This window comes from Xyrauchen texanus, chromosome 30 (genome assembly GCF_025860055.1).
Source record: "Xyrauchen texanus isolate HMW12.3.18 chromosome 30, RBS_HiC_50CHRs, whole genome shotgun sequence".
Lineage (NCBI taxonomy): Eukaryota > Metazoa > Chordata > Actinopteri > Cypriniformes > Catostomidae > Xyrauchen > Xyrauchen texanus.
The window spans coordinates 31,129,903-31,151,669 of NC_068305.1; the positions used below are offsets into that span (position 1 = coordinate 31,129,903).

Genomic DNA, 21,767 nt, shown 5'->3' on the forward strand with positions numbered 1-21,767 from the left:
AAATCCTATTGTTATCATATTTTTTTCTCTCTTTTTCTATTTAAAATTGTCTAACAATCTAAATACATTTACTTGAGAAACAACATATATTATATTTATATTTGCTTTTAGAGAATGTATCTTAAATATAAGTGTATTTTGTATTCAAGTGTATTGTTTCACTTTGCGAGTGCAGTAAAGACAAAATATACTTATATACAAGATCTATTCTCTAAAAGCAAGTCTAAATATCTTTTATGCTGCTTCTCAGCTGATTACATCTTCTTTTAGACATTTTAAATTATTAGCATTTTTAATATTCAACATTCTCGGATAACAAATTTTTTCTTCCGCATTATAGCTGCTAAAGAAAATGTGCATTGTTTTAAAGGAGTTTTAGATTGGAAAAGAAGCCAAAACAAAATCAAATCAAAAATGTATTTTGTTGCAGTGTATAATGGGGCAAACTCTACCCTCTATCACATTTCTGTTCACTTCAGTCCATCTTTAACTCACTAAAAAACAAACTCCTTAATTATCAAGCTGCATATTGCACAGTGACATATATTATGATTCAATAAGTCACGAGCCATCATGTTCTAATCATGCTGCAGCAAGCGTTTGCACTCGACAGATGAGCGTCCCCGCGATTAGAGTTCGCATCAGCAGGGTGCAGTTTCAATCTCTCTCCCTTAGATCGGGACATTTGCGCAACTCATAGAAGTGGTATTTACATTATCTACTTCTGTATTATTTGAACTTTAATAAAGCTATAATGCATTAAATATAACTGCATTTAAGATGTAACGCTGGAGTGTTTTTCCTTTAAAGAGCTCTGGCTCTACTTATTCCACAACGAGAGTGCTTCTGAATTTACTTATTTGTTTTTTTGTATAATTCCCTCATACTTTTGGATCTACATCACCTGAAGCTGTTTGGAAAGTTTAGAGTGTATCTGGACTGTGAGCTGTGTAATGCTTTGTCTCCTCAGTCTTTTCGCGCGCCATAATTACAGTTTAATGTGATCCCATGTTACGTTAAATTAGATGAAAGGACTATTCGACAACGAAAAGATTTGTAGACAATTTTTTTTATTGTCGATTATGTCAGCTACTCGTTTCAGCCCACTAGTAATAGTATCTTAGAAAATCAGGAGCTTGAAAAGGCTGACCTCAAATTAGCTCTTGAGGAGCAGGGAGTAACAAGAAAAACATTTCTTTGTCAGCATCTCAGACAGGAAGTTTGGAGCGGATGCAGCCTGTGGCATTCTCCATTCTGCACCAGTGCCTCCAGGAAACAAGAGCACTGCTCCACATGCCTCTGTATAAAACCCAAACGCTATCAGAATCAAGTCAGGACAGGGGGCAGACCTTGGGTCCATTTAAAGAAAATGTTAGAGAGTAAATTCAAAGTGTTTTTAAGTGGAATAGCCCTAACAAAAAAGTACTCTACATGATGGTATCAGATGGTAATACCATGGTATTTTGATATAAAGTGGTACTGAATGATCACTGTGTCCAGAGCACTTCAAAGAATGGTCAGAGACAAACAGATAGTCCACTCCATGGCACCATGTCGGACAAACCGATTTTCAGCTCCATACTCGAGTCATTGGTTGAGCTATTGTTGCTATGTTGGGCTGGCTGGGATGCCCAAACGGAGCAATGTTAAATAATTCTGCCTTATTTACACTTTTGGGGGATCAACCAAAAATGACCTCCTTGTAGTTGTCTCTGCATATTAAGTTGGGATAGAGGAAAGTATTTTAAAGGTGCACTCAGTATTGGTTTTTCCTCATTAATAAGGTTTTACCTCTAAAGAATGAATTACATAATTATGGAGATGATATGTCACCTAAAACATATTTTACAAAACCATGACAGTTTATTAAGTAAAATAGATCTATTCTATCTATTTTACTTAATAAACTGTCATGGTTTTGTAAAATATGTTTTAGGTGACATATCATCTCCGTAATTATGCTTATTTATAGTAGAATTTCAAAACTACATTTCATTTCTTTAGAGGCAAAACCTTATTAATGAGGAAAAACAATACTGAGTGCACCTTTAAAATACTTTCCTCTATCCCTACTTAATATGCAGAGACAACCACAAGGAAGTAATTTTTAGTTGATCCCCCAAAAAGTGTAAATAAGGCTGTGTACTGTACTAACTGTATATGGTTGAAACGACAATAAAACCACTTGACTTGACTTGAGAAGTAATGACACCAAAAAAAGCTTATATTAGATGGAATCCATCAGCAAATATTAAGCTTTTTATGGACCTATTATGCTGTAATACACTGGCTATTCCAGCTCTGTAATCAATGTTTTTGTTTATAGTTTTAAGTGTTATATTTAAGATCATCTTCTATTCATACGCTTTTCAAAGAATAATCATTGCAGAAATAACATTCTTTGAAACAGAGAAGCCCTGAGCAAGTTTCAACAGGACAATGTGAAAACTCATTTCTCAGGGCATAGAACAACAATACTTCCTGTAGTCACTGTAGAGCTTATAGGTACAATGTGGGGGTGACTTGTGCCGAAGTACTAAATGTAAAAAACCAAACAAAGAATTAAAACTTAACCATAGTAGGGCTGCAACTAACGATTATTTTGATAATCGACTAATCCAAGTATTAGGATGATTATTCAACTATTCGGTTGATTATTGCAATGACTTATCATTACCTCTTCAATAATTTAAGTTGTACTAAACTTGCTTGCTAAAAAAAAAAAAAAAATGCGTTTCACATGATCTCATGTTACAAAGATAAAATCCATTGATGGGATAACCTGGTCATTCATACATTCAGGTTGTTAGCTGACTACTTTTTATTGCCACATAATGTTGCTGAGCTTAGACCTGACTAATTGAAGCAACCCCAGATTATAACACTGCCTTAAACCCAAATGGCGACTTTTTCTTTTTAGACTTTTTCGTCTATGCTACAGACGAACACTTTTCATCATCTCACTGATTGCCATGTCATAAACACAGCATTTTTAGGTTACTGTCAAGTTAAATGTTTTTTGAAACTTGGAAAAAGACATCTCGAGAAACCTTCATTTGAAATTGCTCTCCAGCCAGCTGTTTGAACACAAGAATACATTCTCAATTCTCATCTTGTGCTGTTGCTAGTATCTAGCAGTCCTGAATGTGGTTTGTTTTCTGTCTGGACAGCTGCACATTGACTGGTCAGCTGGAGTTTCGTTTACCGTCCCCTGCTAAAAACAGGTGGTACTTCAAGCTTGAATTGCTCTGATGGTTGAAATATTATGGTCTCTGGACATGATCAATTGCGTAATTTTTTATTATTATTATGCATTCTTTTTTTATAGAATTAATCACACTGAATTAACGCATTAAATTGACAGGCCTAAATTATTGTTTTGCATTTTTTGTAACCCAGGAGGTGAAAAAAGAAGAGCCAAAGTCCAAAGAGGAGAAAAAGGAGGCTAAAGAATCAAAGGAGGTAAAAGAACAGTCTCCAATACAGCGGCGATTGCCAGGGAATGTAGCAAGCCTGGTGCAGAGGATCAGTACCTATGGAATCCCGGCAGGAGGACTGGGCTTCCAGCCCCACTCTCAACCCCGTGCCTCAAAAAAGAGTGCGTTCCATTTCAAATTGAATAGTTTTTAACCCTTTTTAACTTAAAGGTGCACTCAGTAAAAAAAATTTTGCAATATATGTGGAAAACATGACCACTCACATTAAAATAAAGACTCCAGTCATATCAGTAACCTTATAAAAGCTGATTTATTCTACATGGTGATGGACCGCACATGGGGGCTGCCATGTTGGAATCACATGACCAGTCGAATACGTTTTGCTTAATCTCAGTAACTGCCCTGTTATTTGACACTTTCACTCATTGACTAAAATAATCATGGCTGACTGTGAACACAAAATTTCTACAATGGCTTCTGAAACTGAAAACTATTGATTTTAAATGATGCTACATCCAAGCCACTTGGTGTAAGTTCAAGAGGACACAAAGACAAAAGCTACTTAGTGCACCTTTAAAGGGACAGTTCACTCACCCTCAAGTTGTTCAAAACTCTTATGACTTTCTTCCTTCCATGGGACACAATAGGAGATGTTTTATGTGTTGGGGACTGACAGCCTCAATCAATATTCACTTTCATTGCAAGGAAAAAATATGCAATGAAAGTGAATGTTGACCGAGGTTGTCATTTTGCCTAACATCTCCTTTTATGTTCCACCCTAAGTCATTTGGGTTTGGAACAACATGAGGGTGAGTAAATGAAGACAGAATTTACATTTTGGACTATCCCTTTATGTCTCTTGAGATAATATATATATATATATATATATATATATAGATAGGCATATAGGTATATATATATATATATATATATATATATATATATATATATATATATATAGGCATATAGGTATATATATATATATCTATATATAGGCATATAGGCATATATATATATATATATATATATATATATAAGTGTTTTATATAGTTTACTACAATAAATTCTTTCTCTACTAAACGTTTTTGGACTTGGCTTACCTGGAATCAGTGAGAGTTTAGCAGAAAACAGGTTTGGCCAGCAGTGGGCAGCAGTAGCTTTGCCTGTTGTCATGAAAAATCCCTGTTTTCATTTCCTCTGTCTGAGTTTTGAGTGAAGGGTTGTCTGAGATTAACATTAACATTATATAGGCAGGTTGTTTTACTGTTGTGGCTGATCTGTGTGTGTGTGTGTGTGTGTGTGTGTGTGTGTGTGTATATATATATATATATATATATTTTAAGCCTGTAAATTATATATATTTTAGGGCTGTCAATCGATTACAATTTTTAATCAAATTAGTTACATGGTGTCCCGATTAATTAATCGTATATACAAATATTTGCTGAGAAAGCCCCTTATATAAAAATAATTCAATATATAATGATTATACATATTTATATCAATATATAATTATACATAGTTATATTTAAATATTTGAAAATGATCAAATAAAATGATTAAAATGCATTACATTCTTGTAGCAGAAGTGTTAATCATTGATAAGACAATAAAAAAGCGGCTTTAGAATACAATGTATTGTTTAATACCATATTATTGATCATAAGTCAATCATTTGCATACAGTTCACAGCAATCCATTTCACAAGTGAATTTGTCAATCAGTTGGAGATTTATTATGAGGGTTTGTTTAAGGACCCATCAATTTACACCTGTGTCAGACATTTTTTTATTAATGCTTACAAAACTTTTACATCTAGAGCCAAGAGGTATATTAAAACAAACAACATCAAAAAGGAAAATAAATAAATAAACAATTTTATAAAAATATTGAACATATTTCAATACACTTTACAGCTTTCTTGTTACTCAAATTGGAAATTGTTCTTAGGTATTGCTGAACTTCTGAATTAAAAATAAAAACTAATGGTTAATAACCACCATACTTACATTTATGAATACTAAACTTTGCCAACAAAAGCAGAACATTAATCAAATAATATTCCTTATGAAGAGACATGTCATAGCTAAAAAAAAACCCTGAATGAAACATTTTCAAAACAAAGTTGAAAGCTGGGAATAATATGATCTCTAACAATCTTGCAGAAATCAGACCAAAAACAAGTCGAGTAGGGACAACTCCAAAATAAATGAAAAAAATGTTCCGCCTGCAGACCACAAAATGTAGAGAATATATCGACATCATAATTAAATCTCTATACAAGAAAATAATTACTGAGGTAGTACTTATAAATAAGTTAGGAAATTTCTTTGATTGTATTCTTGATTAAATATTTATGGGTAACTTCCAAATTATTTATGGGAAATGACTTCCAGCCACACCCTGCGTCAGACATGCTTTTGTAGTGTCTCGGGTGCGTGGCATCATAAACAAAAAAGTTTTAGGTCACTGTGTCAAGTTAAATATAGTTTAATACTCAAACGCTTTGTTCTACCTCTGTTCTATTCTGTTTGCAAAATGATGATTGGAAATATATAATAAAATATGTATTTGCCATTGACACACTATAGAACAAGGTATAAAATGACCATCTTAAAGGGATATTTCACCCAAAAATGAAAATTCTGTCATCATTTACTCACCCACATGCCATCCCAGATCTGTATGACTTGCTTTTGCAGAACTGAAAACCAAGATTATAAGAAGAATATCTCCAAATGAATCTCCAAAATGCACATAAATGCAGCATAAAACTCCAGTGGTTTAATCCATATCTTCAGAGGTGACGTGATAGCTTTTATATGATTTTGGAGCTTCAGCATTTTGATCACCATTCACTTGCATTTTGAGGACCTACTTAGCTGAGATATTTTCTAAAAATCTTTGTGTTCAGCAGAAGATATAAAGTCATACAGATCTGGGATGGCATGAGGGTGAGTAAATAATGAGATAATTTCAATTTCTGGGTGAACGATTCCTTTAAGACAAAGGTATTTTGTGAAACATCTAATATAACAAAGACTTTTGCTCAGTGCTATAAATGCTATATAATATATAAATACAATACCATACTGTACATACACAGTATACAATATATTTGTCCAGGAAGCCTTATCATGGGGCCTTGTCCAAAAGAGTATGATGATACCATAGTGCAAAACAATACTGGATAGTTGTGTGGATCATGCTGTAAAAACATTCATGCCTTTTCACTTACTCTACACAATACCATGATAAAACAGTCATTTCAACATATAATCAAAATAAGAGTAGATAAATTGAAATTTTCTATGCCTCACACTTTTTGCGATTGCCAGAAGCAGTGAAAGGTGCATCATTAATGTAGAATTTTTGGAGTGACAATTATTGTGTCTCAGTTGGAATACAGTACACCAACAGGAGAGCAAAGGGAGCTATCTACTATTTTTCTTTGTAAAGGGCACATGAATGATCTCAGAGAAAATGTGTCCAGACAGAGTGCTTTGTTATGCAGATATTTAAAGAGTCTACTCTACTTCCTGATTGTGTCAGTCCTTGGGCCCTCTACAGGTAGCTGTGGGAGAAACATTTCCCTCACATACTGGTTGAACATGTCTGGCCAGATCCTGAAGTAATGTGCTGTGTTTTCATTACAGAGCCCAAGAAGCGTCAATGCAAAGTCTTGTTTGAATATGTGCCTCAGAATGAAGACGAGCTGGAACTGAAGATTGGAGACATCATTGACATCATCGAGGAGGTGAGCAGCTTTGTCATTTATCATGCAGTTTGGTTAATCTGTATTCACTGTCAATACTGTGGATGTTGAATTCGAAATCAATGAAAAACTCATGCAACAGATTTAGTTCTGTACAAGATAAGATTTGCATGCATTGTGACAGATGTTGTTTGCAGTCAAGATCGATTAATCAACTGTCAACCATCTCCTCCTGACACTTTTAACTGATAACATGAAAATGGAACACAGTCTGTTTCTTTCTCTCATCATAACTGTATATCAACTTCTTGTCAGAAATGTCTTCTCTTGGCTTTATTTTGCAATGTTTTTGGCTGTATTCGCATACAATTGCAAATCGCAGGATTATATTTTTTTTTTCTGATTTGTTACAAATTAGGTGTCGTTTGCATTTCCTATAATTATCTCTATCTTTTCATTCATCTCAGCTTTTTATAATGGGCTCATTCTTTGTTTTTGTTTGTTTGCTGTCATATTGTTTGATTAACTACCAATCAAATATTTGGACACTGGATTTTAGCTTCCACAGCCTGTATGATGAATGTTTTGATTTAAAGGCATATGCATAAATGCTTGAAATGAGTCTTGCAGGGAAATAAAATATGTGCATTTGCATGATTTTCTTTACCAACCCAATAGAACATTGTAGTAAACGAAAAGCAGCTGACAAGTGCCCACCCTACATGGAATCTGCAATACTGTTTAAAAAGTATCCAACGTGGATACCGGAAGCTAAAATATATTTTGTGGTAATTTGTGTACTTTTATTCTAAAATGTGGAAAGTAGTAGTAATAAAGAATGCACGAGTGTGCACAAGCTTTTGACGGAAAGTGTACCGTTTTAATATTGTTTTCCTCCAAACGTTCATTCTTCTTTTTCCTCTATAAATTTATGAACATGTTGCATTTAGATAATGAGACTTGGACTGTATCGTTGTTTGTGCTGACTGAATGTTTTGTAGGTTGAGGAGGGCTGGTGGAGTGGAACCATGAATGGGAAGTCTGGACTCTTTCCCTCCAACTTTGTGAAAGCAATCGAAGACACAGAGACCACCAACATTACAGATGAGCCAGGTACTGCTCAGTTAATCGTGTGAGACATTCTCAGTGAGGGCATGTCCTTACAAGAAAGCACTCAACAGAAGTCTTTGTTGCCTATTGGTTCATTTGAGGCTATGTGTGGTGTAGAGCTGCATGATTCATGATAAATTGAGAATCGCAAATGTTTTTGCTTATAAAATGTTTTTACAAAACCTGGACATAAGGGTACTAAACAAAGTAATATGTGATTTACTAGAGGTTCTGACAAAATATTCTCTGCTTCAGTCTATGCAAAAATGCAATAAAGTTTTAAATCAAATATGTACATTTAAAATGTCCTAAGCCCACAAGTGTGCACAGCGAATACTTCAGAAACCAAACAGTACCTTGTGATTATTGCAAAAAATAAATAAATAAATAGAAAAATCCTGTTAAACTGCATAATAAAAACCAAAAATGATTTAACCTGTTTCTCACATGTTAAGTAAAATGCAAAACGAGCTGAAAAAAAGCTTCATTAATAGTTCTATGTAAACTTAGTATTGCACTTGCAAGCAAATATGCAATAAAACACTGTTATTTTACAAAAGTTGTTTTTAAATGAATAATAACAATTTAAATTATAACAATGAGGCCTTCAGAGTTTCTCTTGTACAAATTGCTTCAAGCTTGTAAAGGAATTATTCAACAGCCAGTAATTAAATAGAAAACATAGTAAACATTTTTCAGCAACAGTAGCAATTAAACATTTAAATAATAATAATATAAAACATTAAAAAAGGTGTTTAATGCGAAACAAAACTACTTAATTACTTGACACTCTTTACTGTGTGATAGATATACATTAATACTGATTTGATGCAGTAAGAATGCCTGAATGCCTATAACAGACAGCATGCAGCTTATATATATTTAGAGATTGCACAGATCTCACATTTTGAAGAATATGTCCTGTCGGCTTATACATTAACAGATGTGTTTGATTTAATATCTCGTCAAGACAGCGCAGATTTAATCCTGTCTGTTTACACTCTCGTAATTAATTAACAGCTGTGTTTACATTAATATTGCCTAAATATTCTGATAAAAAAAACGGTGCAGGGTCTCGTGCAGGAGCGCTGCATTCATCACGAGACACAAGCGTACGGATAGACACACACGTGTGAGCGTTTGAGAGCAGCCAGCTGTAATCAAACAGTGCATGGGAAGTGAATATAGTCAGATCTTGGTATTTCATTTTTTAAATGAATTGAATCATTTTTTTAGCATTGGTGGCTATTAAAATATTGAACTGAACAGAGATTCTGTCACACTCCAAGCTAATCGTGGCTGCACCCTGCAGTTTGTAAAGCACTGTGCTAGACAAACTTCTTAAAATGTCCGTTGCATTTTAGTTTATTCAGCATCTCATGCATGAGCACTGTGTTTTGTAGATGCCTTATAAAGTTAATTAACATTTAAAAGCTCTTCTTGAAATTAATTTCAAATTGAAATCTGACCGCCTTACAAATTCATGTCACTGGAACGATAATTTACATTGCAGAATCGTTGTCATTTAGAAATGAGATCGCGTGAGTGTCTGAATCGAGATCGCAATCTTTTAACGATTAATCGTGCAGCTTTAGTGTGGTGTGTTTATGCAGTTTTAGTCTTCGTTATGGCATCTGAACCTTGATAAGTTTTATGGGGGGTGGGGGTGTGATACCAGCTGGAGTGGCCTGACAACAGCTGCTAAAAGAATAATTCACCCCCCCCCCAAAAATTAATTATGTCACAATTAATCCCCCTCATTTCTGTCTTTTCAATACAATGGCAGTTGATATAGGGACTCACTTTAAAGTCCAAAAAAGGTGCTTAATGGGTTAGTTCACCCAAAAATGAAAATTGTCTCATGATTTACTTTTAAGTCATTCCAGATGTGTATGAATTTACATGCATTGAATAGACAAATTGAGCTAGAATCTGTTTATGAAAATCTTTACTTCGGTTCTGCTGAAGAAGGAAAGTCAAGCACATCTGGAATGGCTTAAAGGTAAGTAAACTATGAGAGGATTTTCATTTTTGGGTGAACTAACCCTTTAAAGTCTCAAAGGTAGTCTATGCAACTCATGTATTACAATTTAAGTCATCTCAAGGCTCATTTATGGTGAGAAACAATCTGAAAAGTCATTTTTCAATGAAAACCTTGACATCTGTTACACATTCATGAGATAAACTTGCATGTTCACATTGAGAACTTGTGCGAGTTTAGCACTAAAAACAATGCAAGTTCTTCACCCAATTTTACACTGTTAACTTTGCAAATATCTTGATGTTTTTTATTATGACACCTTGACTTGCATCATCAAAAAATGAAATAAAAATAAAGCTTGAGGTGTGTGTTCACAGATAACAGAGATGGCACCTCTAGCCCCACATCCCCTCACCCAGGCAACGGGGTCATGGCACAGCCAAAGAAAGTTAAAGGCATCGGCTTTGGTGACATCTTCAGAGAGGGCTCTGTAAAACTTCACAAAGTCCAAAAAGCACCTTCTGAAAGCGAGGAAAAGAAAGAAAAAGTAAGTTCGGTTTCTGCAACTGACCAGGTCTTATATGCCTTCCTATAAGCTTAAAAGCAAATAATCAGGGATATACCGCCGCACCAAGTGCAATAATTTACAGTAATGACAGCAAACACTTTACTGCCAAAAAAGAATCCTGATAGTCACAGCCAAAATTAATATGTGAAGTTTCCCTTTAATGGAAACCCATAGTTGGATAAGATGTATTAGTATTAATGATGCTGGAACTTTATTTTAAAGTAATTTAGCACATAATGACAGCTTATAAAATTAGATAATTTTCTTGGAATTTTTGAAAATCAGTGCTGCCCATTTCCCGCAGCCACAAGTAATGGAGCGTTGAAGGGTGATTACATGTCTAACTGCTCAACAAACCTTGCCATTGATTGCTCAAGTCCTTGCTGTAGAGCTCAAGGCAGACAGTCTCATTATAAGACCTTCCTTATTGGGCAATATGCCTCTATTTTTGGATTTGATTATTGAGGGTGGCTGTTGCCATGCTTTCTGACATGGGCCAGTTCTCTTAATATCATTTCTGTTCTAGATGGCTCAAACCGACAGCAGAACATCCCTCTCTGTGCCTGTTTCTTTTATGTCTACACAGAGTAAACCCAGCTGAGTGTTACGATTTAGCAGATTTTGTTTGCCAGCTGTATCTGTGAAATGTTTAGCTGTATTTCTAGAAGCTGGATGTGCCTTTGTTTCGTATTAGTTTTAAATGCAGTTGATTAAACTTTAAGGACTGTTCCAGGTTCAATACAATTTAAGCTCAATCGTCAGCATTTGGGGCATAATATTGATTAAAACAAAATTATTTTGACTTTTTAAAAAAAAAAAAAATCAAGGTTACATTAAGGATCATACAATGAAAGTGAAAGGTGCCAGTCCATGAACGTGTGAACATAATTTTAGTGTAATAAAAATGCTTACATTTATCTGTGTAAAGTTATATGCAAAATTACAACTTTGCTTAATGACACTAAAAACATGCTAATGTGTATAATGTTCACATGTTGTGGCTATACTTTTGAAACAGTGGCTGATTTACTATTTACTTCTGCTGTGAATGCCTTACTGTAACTGTGATTTTAGCTTAAAAAAAGCAAAGTAAATCAAATCTGTTTTGTGGTAATCAACAATATGCTATTGTTGATTACCACAAATTACCATTGTTGACTGGTAGAAAGAAAGTCATACAAATCTGGAATGACATGAGGGTGAGTGTTTTTGAGAGAATTTACATTTTTGGGTAAACTATCCCTTTAAGTAATTTTGGTCTTATAGTATATATGGCTTTTAAACTTTAAACCCTCTCTTCCTTTCATGTGAATCCATCAATTTAATTCAGATCATTATAATCATCTACTACATATCTTTCATTCAACCTTTGAACTCGTAATGTTGCACAATATGATGTAAGGGTCAGAGTAGTGTACTTAAAACATGTATGTGTCATAATTTTGTTTCCATTTAAAAACATTGGTTTCGCCGTCTTGCTTTTAAGATCTTTGTCGGTTTGACTCAGGTGTTATGCAGTTGTTCAAAAGCAAGACTAAAAACAGTACACCCTCATTTACTCTGCACATATGTGACAGTGATCATTGTTTATCCAGCCTCCCTCTCATCCAGTCATGGCTAATGTTTCTTAGAGTATGTCCCATCCAGTGTGCAACCACATGTGTTTGTGTGGCTGCTGTGTCAGTAAACCCATTTGTGGTTCTGCTTCATTTTAGCCAATTCCATCATTACCATCCTCCACAAAACCCACCCCTCTGAGCACTCCTGAACCCCCTAAAGGAGAAAAAGAGACAGAGAGCAAAGGAAAAGGTGAGTGCATGAGAGGGAATGCTATAAAGCAGTGTGTGATGTATACTAAACTGAGATTTGTAGTAATTAATGATGCAGTGATTATGACTGATTGAGTTTTCATCCTTATCAGAAACCATTTTCCTATTAGGTATTAGCTATAACCAAATTATACATTGGCTTGCATATTTGTGAACAGGGTGGTGCTATTAGCAAAATTCTATGTTAATCAATTTATTAATTTTATTTTTTCTCAATTACATTTTGACAATTTATCAAGTTAAAATGTTTATATGGCCAAGTGCGAGCATTTAACAGCAGAAGGATGTCATTTAATTAAGTAATTTACAGTATACAAGCAGAACACACTTCAGAATGATTGAGAGGTGCTGCTCTGCTCTGTCATACTTCATACACACAAACATAAACAGATTGCACGTGATGCACAAAATGCTTTGTGTATAGTGTATTAGCATCTGTAAGCACTCACACAAACTCATCTGGTGCTCCTCTGGAATCTCAACTCAAGAATTTGAGCATTTTATTCAGAATGAGGACCTTATTAAAAATAACCACACAGGAGGAACTCAAATGTCAAAAAAAGTTCAGCCAAAATAAAAGCTGTTCAACTGGACGTGTTAAATTGAAGACATTCAGACAGAAAAAATATTACTATTATATAAAAAATAAAAATGCAATATTCAAAATAATAGCAATGGTGCTACTAATAACAACAAGAATAAAAGTTTTTCATTAATATTTATAAAAATAATAATAATTATTTTTATTACATCTAACCAATATCACAAAAACAAGTGTACTGAATTTCAGCACACTGTTTCAGCAGTAGCAGCCTTGTGCTAGAGTTTATCAGCTTATTTTTTTTATGTTTTCATACTCCGAAGCTCTGTTGTGCACGACTTCACAATTTGCATTTTTTTGTTTTAGATAATTTGTTAAATTTTTATCTGATTTAAAGCTTTGTATTCATTTGATTAAAAACTGATTTTGATGATAACATTTAATTAAAACGTATAACATGGAATCCAGAAGAATGTAAATGGAAAATCCAGAATTTGCAACTGCAAGACTTTATGCATTTCTTTAAATCAAGTCCTATAATCTGTGATTTCATCAGTAATCTAAAGCCATTTTTTGTTGCCAAAGTATTGATACAGAGGAACCAGGGCTGTATTTGAACCAAAGCCAACATTTTGCTATCAGAGAGACCCTATTCCAAACCCATATTACTTACTTTCTTCAGAGGAAACAAATGACGATGTTTTGATAGAATGTTAACTACAGTCACCATTCACTTTCATTGTCTTTTTTTCATACAATTAAATTGAATAGTGGCCGAGGCCTATATTTTGCTAGAGTTTTTATGGGGATAAAAAGTCACATGCGTTTGGATCAACATGAGGGTGTGTTTTGATGACGGAAGTTTTTTGACAGAAGAGTGTAAAAATTGGGTTTGGCATGTAAATACAAAATATACTAGCAATTTGCCTGATTACTGTACTTAATTAGGAAATTTTATTTATTTTTATCTGACTTTAAGGATGATCCATCACCAAAAGATTATAATTCTCTCATCATTTACATTTACTCCATCCCAGATGTGTATGACTTTCTTTCTTCTGCAGAACACAAATTTAGATGTTTTGAATAATATTTCAGATCTGTCGGTCCATGCAATGCAAGTGAAAGTTGACCAGAACTTTGAAGCTCCAAAAATTACATTAAATCAGCATAAAGTAATCCATCAGACTCCAGTGGTTAAATCCATATCTTCTGTGGTGAAATAGTAGGTGTGGATGAGAAACAAATTAATATTTAATCTTTAATTTAAAAATAATTTAAGTGTGTTCTACAGAAGAATAAAGTCATACACATCTGGCATGACATGTAAATGATGAGAACATTTTCATTTTTGGGTGAACTATCCCTTTAAGGTATGTTAGTGATTCTAAAAGACTCAACTAAAAGATCAGTGGCAAATGCTCTGGTCATAGCTCACTTGTTTTTATAACAATGAGAATGGAAAATTACAATCAGAAGTTTATCTGGGATACTAAAATTGTATTTTCTCCCTAACCACATATAGCATCACATTTATGGAATACTGAACGATTTAAGTCACCAAAACAAATATATGATTAAAAGAAAATCATGACGGATCAACATGTTTAATAAAAAAAAAAATAAAATGCTAAATACTGTTTTCATGGTGGACAAGAGATATTTATGGCTGGTAAATTGTCTTAATTCTTGTTAGTTTGTTAGTATTTAGAGCAGTAGACTTACTCTTGTTTTCAAATGATGTATAATGAATTGATGAATGCATTTGCTAAAGCTAACACCAGCAGGACTCAAGAATGCTACTGTAATTATCTTTTATATCAGTCAAATAAACTGCCAATGTAATAAACTGTGTAATAAACTGCTAAGGATCTTTGCTTGTAAATCAAGAGTTGTTGCAAGATTAGACAGATTAACCAAACTAATGATTGGTATGTCATTGATATATTGTCTTTTGTAATTATGTTTCTCTGTAGTAAAAGATTACTGCAAGGCCACCTTCCCCTATGATGCTACTAATCAAGATGAGCTGGATTTAAAAGAGGGTGACATCATCCATGTAATGAGCAAGGTATGTTTGACAGCAGTGCCGGTCCTCCCTATTCGCAAACTATGCAAGTTGCAAAGGGCCCCTGATCCGCCAGTCGGTCCCCATGCTCTCTAAGATTACTAAGGTAGCCTCGTACTGGCATTTTTTGTCGTGCAAACATGACCTTAACGATAAAGATTTGTATGAAACATGCAATAAAAAATGTCATGTCAGCAGGTGTTTATGATTTTTTAATTTCCATTTTGGACATGCGCCAGGTAATGACACATAACAGAGTAGTACATAGACATTGCCATGGTTTTGAAGCAAAGCTACCGTCCATCTGGAGCAGAAAAAAATGACAAAAACACACCAGGAATGTGAAACAAGAGAGCATGAAGGTATGTACTTTATTATCATATAAAATTTTTAAAACGTGACATTGTCATTAGAGAGCTTATACACGTCAAAGCATGCAAAATCAAAACACGACATATGTGTTTTAGATTGTAGAAGAAGCTAATACCTGTTCAATCATTCAAGCTCTGCTGAATGTCATGTAAGTGCTTCAATAAACAATATCATTAGATCTTTTTTTTTTTTGTTTTTTTTTTGCATTTAGATAAATATTGCTTGATTCTCATATGTTTACTTCATATTTCTTGAGAAAAAAATTTTATGGAAAAAAAAAAGTTTTATGGTCGGAAAAGCATTCAGAACTCGTTTGTGTTGAAATTTTTCTGAAAGCTAGATGGTGCTAGAGCATTGTCTTTGGCAAGCATTTTTCAGCTGTCTGTCAAAATTGAATTTCATTTGTTTCATTGTTTATTTGTCTACCTTCCATTTTAATATGTTTTTTTTTTTTTATCAGTCTCCTTTCATTTACTCTAGTTCATTGTTTTATTGTCTTTGATCTGTTTTACTTTAAAAATATATATATTTTTATATATATATATATATATATATATATACATACACACACTGATCAGCCACAACATTAAAACCTCTGACAGGTGAAGTGAATAACATTTATTATTTCGATACAATGGCACCTGTCAAGGGGTGGAATGTATTAGGCAGGAAGTGAACATTCAGTTCTTGAATTTCATGTGTTGGAAGCAGGAAAAATGGGTATGCATAAGGAGTCACTTTGATGAGGAACACATTGTGATGGCTAGATGGCTGGGTCAGAGCATCTCCAAAATGGCTTGTGGGATATTCCTGGTATGCAGTGGCTAGTACCTACTAAAGTGGTCCAAGGAAGGACAACCGGTGAACCGGTGACCCGGTGACAGGGGCAAGGGAGCCCAAGTCTCACCGATGCATGGGGAGCGAAGGCTAGCCCGTCTGGCCCAATCCCAAAGAAGAGCTACTGTAGCACAAATTGCTGAAAAATGTAATGCTGGCAATGATAGAAAGGTGTCAGAACACACAGTGCATCGCAGCTTGCTGTGTATGGGGCTGCGTAGCCACAGACCGGACAAAGTACCCATGCTGACCCCTGTCCACCACCGAAAGCTTATTGTTTTAAAGGGATAGTTCACCCAAAAATGAAAATTCTCTCATAATTTATTCACCCTCATGCCATCCCAAATGTGTATGACTTTATATATTCAGCAAAACACAAACAAAGATTTTTAGAACAATATCGCAGATCTGTAGGTGTCATAAATGTTAAGCTTCAAAAGGCAGATAAAGTCAGCATAAAAGTAATCCATAAGACTCTAGGGGTTAAATCCATGTCTTCTGAAGTACTATGAAAGGTGTGGGTGAGAAACAGATTAATATGTAAGTCCATTTTTACCATTAATTCTCCTCACTGCCCAGTAGGTGGTGATGTACAGGAAGAATGCGAATCAGCAAAAACAAAAGAAGAAGATTGTGAAATTGAAAGTAAACTTTGACAGTGATGGTAATAAAGGATTTAAATATTAAATTGTTTCTCACCCACACTATTATATCGCTTCAGAAGATATAGATTTAACCACAGAAGTCTTATGGATTACTATTATGCTATGTTTACGTGCATTTTGGAGCTTCACAATTTTGCATTGCATGGACCTACAGAGCTGAAATATTACAAATCTTTGTTTGTGTTCTGCTATTTAAATAGCTATGTGCTATTTAAGTACTTGGAAAAAGTCTAAATAAAATGCAAAAATCTTGTCATCAATGGAAACTGATATTATTACTTTGCACTCTGTTGTGCCATTTTAAATGAAGAATCAAACTTTTTTTTTAATCTGCCCTCAGGGACAAAACTCAAGTTCATCAGTAAGACCAGCAGCACCAGCGCAGACCCCGGTAATGTACAGCTTGCTAAAGCTGGCACGAGTGCTGACCCCAGTGATGTACAGCCAGCAAGTGCCCTGCCAACTGACCCTGCAGCCTGGCCTTATGTTCCTTTTATTTATTGAATTTTGGCACTTATATACTGTTACTTATATACTGTTGCCTTTTATTTATTGAATTTTGGCACTTATATACTGTTGGCTTATTGTCAGTATAAAAAGTAATAAATACTAAATTTCCTTAAAATTAATTTGCTGTATGTTGTTTGTTTACAACGAAACTGCTCCGAAAGAAATGCTTAAATAGTGGGGGAATCATTTTAGGGGATAAACACACCGACCACACAAAGTTTTGCTTAGGGCCCCAAAAGACTAGGACCGGCACTGTATGACAGGTCGAGCAGTTGTTTTCTCATCCACATATGGAGTTCCTTATAAAGTAATATAAGTTAATGCAGTTTCCTTTTGAGTGACATGTCTGTATTTTAAATCACTATATTCATGTTGGGTACATCATGTTTGGTGCTTGTAATCACTCGGGTATTCATGCAAGCACATTGACGTGACAAGTGGATTGAATAGCTCTCAAGACAGCGTCTTCTGATAAGAAAATGTTCCACTGTAATCACAGACTAAAGAAGTTTTTTGTAGTGACAGGATTCATGTCATCATAAATGCTCTCTCTATTGTCAACTAGCAACAGGAGCCAGCACTTGTCTTTGAGGCTGTCTGCAGACACTTGGAGAATTTAATTGCGACTGTAGCTGCTATATATCATACAAATGACTTGTGTTCTGTCAGCAAGCTGAATAAGTGCTTGGTTTATTTAAGTTGAGCAGGAAGCAGATCAGAGTTGGGATATGTTTTATACATGACCACCATCTAGTGGAAAGGGCTATACAGTATTTACTGTACATTTGCAATTGATAATGATGTAATTAAATCAATAGTTCAGATGACTGAACACGAAAGCTATTTACCAAGTCTTCTGAAGTAGTACAATTTGTGTGCTTTGTCTGAGAAACAGACCACAATTTACATCTTTATTCATGACCAAACATCAAGAATGACGTCAAAAACTATGGCATATATGTCACCCAAATGGACTGTCACTCACTTTATTCATAAATTGTAGTCGTCTTTCATGATTTTTTTTTTACTATTATGCAGTATGTTCACATTATTAGCTGGAGGGCACTAACTCACAGCTTTGATGTTTTAGGATACTGGAGAGCCGGGTTGGTGGAGAGGAGAGATCAATGGAAAACAGGGAGTTTTCCCCGACAACTTTGTGACTCTGCTTGCTGAAACAGACAAAGAGGTAAACTGACATAAACAGCATTGATTTTCTTTTGCAAGGGCCCTCATTATTTCACAGCATATTTGAAGGGAAATTAAATCACCCAGTGCTTACCAGAAGCATTTTCTTCACTCGTGGAGTTATTTTCAGATCTACTGTACCTAAAATCACCCTGAAATTCGCAATGCGTGTTTAACTTGCTGTAGTCTAAGTTCTTACCATTTTTCTTTCTTTATACAGACTCTCACATCCAGAAGCTCCATTAAAGCGTCTCCTAAACAGGATCCCGAGGAGGTATGAAACAATCATTCTTTTGTTCAGAAAATGACTTCCTGAAATGAACTTTGTTTTAAGGCTGGGCGAGATATTGAAAATTCACACTATTTTAGCCAATCAAAAAACTAGCCAATCAGACATGTCTCTGACAGGACTTTGGAGGGAGGGTTTTGGAGAGAGGGCATGTATAATTGAAAGAATGAGGGCAGTCTAATTAAGTGACGGAAGTTAGCAAAGTGTTTAAAATCACTTACAGCACCTTAAATTTAAAGGATTATTCCTGGTTCAATACAAGTCAACATAATGTCAGTCAACAGCATTTGTGGCATAATGTTGATTACCACAAAAAATTATTTACACACGAAAGCACTTTTAATATCATTTAAGCGTTTAAGGTGTTGCGTTGTCATTGCAACAAGTTGTAAAATTGGATATAACTTAACAGAAAAGATTTGTAAGCGATTTTATCACACTACAATGTTAACATGCATATTGTTTCATCTTGTGGCTATGCTTTTAAACAGTATTTTAACATTTATGCATTGGCTCCATTCACTTCCATTGTAAGTGCCTCACTGTAACCCGACTTTTGCGTCTTTTTTTTTAAGAAAGGATGGACAAGTCAAATTAAATATGTGTGGTAATCAACATTTTGACACAAATGCTATTGATTGAGATTAAATTGTATTGGACATGGAATATTCCTTTAAGTGTATTAGAGTTGATAAGTTTGATTCATTTCAAACAATTCATTACAATAAATCAATTCAAGACTGGGATTTAACAATTGATCGCATTGTCTCTCATTGTAAATGTTCACAGCAGTCCCCATTGGGCATTTTTCATGTATTAAAATGTGTGAGTAAAAGATATGTTGGTAAATATTGCTATTTATTACAGTGTATTGTTGTTGGTGCATATTGATACAAATTATTAAATATAACACATATAGCATTTGCCTGTTATAGCCATTTATCATCATATGTTTTACAAATGGCTCCATTCTAGCTTTTGAGGTCTAGCTCACCCCGGGGGTGTCTGTTTAACCACACTTTTTTGGGGGCAAATTATTGTTTTCAAGTATGGTTGGTGTAGATAAAGGCCATGCACTGCCGTACTCATTTTGTAGATAAGTTCTCTGAAGCCTCATACCCCTCCACCTAACTGGGTCATGGGTTGATACGCTCTCGGCGTGTGTTTTCTTTTTTCTTTTATCATCCTGATTGGTCTGAATGATTGCCTTTGTGCTGCTGCAATGAGAATGTGATGAGCTGAAGCTCATGTGATGTTTGGTGGAGTTCAGCGAGCAGTCCTCGAGGATGTGGAAGTTTTCTTTCCTTCAGCAGACTCCAGGTCAGACCTACTTCACTGTGTGGTTTGGGTGCGAGAAACCCACAAATCAGTCTGATATCCTATATTATCCTATCAGATGAAATGTTGAGCTCCTTTTTAGGAATGAGGGAGCAGGAAGTATTTAGAGGAAGGCAAATCTGTAAATGTTTGTTTTACATGGGCATATTCAACATGTGCCTCAAAAGCTATGTATTATCTCTTAAACAGTAGAGATCAACCCTGTAAAAAGAGATTTTTTTGTCAGATTACATACCAAAATAACCCTTTTCTAGATTCCTGTGGAGTTTAGTGTATTTTACACTTAATCTTAAAAATGTCTGATATCATGCTAGAAACAAATGATAGAGCTTTTCTCAGAATTGACTTGACTTTTCATATGGACATACTGTATTCCACTAACGTTTGACAACCAGGAGATCCTATTTTTATTATTATTATTATCATCATCATTCCAAACCTAACAAACATCTTTTTTTGTGTGTGAAATGCTGTACTATATTTCTTTTGAAGGGTCATGACGTGATTGTATTATATAAACATACTGTAAGTTTCATAACTGAAATCTTCCTCCTTAATAGAAAAATAACAGTTCTATAAACCAGGCTCTAGAAATGGGCCATTTGGAATTTGTGGACCTTGTAATTTCACAAGGGCCAAATACATCTGCATATGTCTGCCTCTTTAGCAAAACATCAATGCCTATTTTTTGTCATTGAACCCTTTGCCCTTACCACTGGTGCTCACTGCTCAGTCACACAGGTGAAGTGTAAAGAGGGGGCCTGTCATGGGAGATTCGTCCAAAGGGGAATTACACAGGACACATCTGGATTTATATGTTTTTCTACACTAGATTAACAGCTTTGACCATTATCATGCATCTCATGCTCTTTTAAAACAAGTGATGTTACGTTATGACTCCAAAAACGAGCCCTCCATTCTATATCATTCAGCTGCGCTGTTTCTTGCTGTTTTGAAGGCATTCTTTACCGTTTTTGCACACATCTGTGCTATATTTAATTGTTGGTCTTTTGTAAGTAGGCACTATATGGATGTTTTTGATTGCTTTGATGCTTTTCCAGTGATGTACGGTGCGTTTTAAGAGCGGTACAAGTGCAACTTAAACGCATCTCATTCTGCTGCTGCCACAGACTGGGAGAAACACATGCTTTTCTGTGTGTTAACAAATACGGAAGATGTGATATGTTGCTCCTGTGAAGGCCAGCGTCCGTGCTTTTGCCTGTTGAAGCACATAATATCAGTGTGGATAGAATTACGTTAATGTATTCAGATCTAGGGATTTAACGGTTTCAAGGTTTCACTATATACCTCTGTTTTCA

At 34.9% G+C, this 21,767-nt stretch overlaps 1 protein-coding gene across 3 annotated transcripts in view; it reads left to right on the forward strand.

The window, feature by feature from the left end:
* LOC127623799 (CD2-associated protein-like) overlaps positions 1-21,767 on the forward strand; it is a 77,264-nt gene that overhangs the window by 14,626 nt on the left and 40,871 nt on the right. For 2 of the 3 annotated variants that reach the window (XM_052098317.1, XM_052098318.1), the window contains exons 3-11: positions 3,400-3,598; positions 7,094-7,194; positions 8,154-8,265; positions 10,621-10,790; positions 12,527-12,620; positions 15,158-15,252; positions 17,464-17,514; positions 18,724-18,822; positions 19,042-19,095. In XM_052098317.1, the coding sequence (XP_051954277.1) occupies positions 3,400-3,598; positions 7,094-7,194; positions 8,154-8,265; positions 10,621-10,790; positions 12,527-12,620; positions 15,158-15,252; positions 17,464-17,514; positions 18,724-18,822; positions 19,042-19,095 (975 nt within the window). The remainder of the gene's footprint in view (positions 1-3,399; positions 3,599-7,093; positions 7,195-8,153; positions 8,266-10,620; positions 10,791-12,526; positions 12,621-15,157; positions 15,253-17,463; positions 17,515-18,723; positions 18,823-19,041; positions 19,096-21,767) is intronic. The other variant, XM_052098319.1, reaches the window with a different exon arrangement.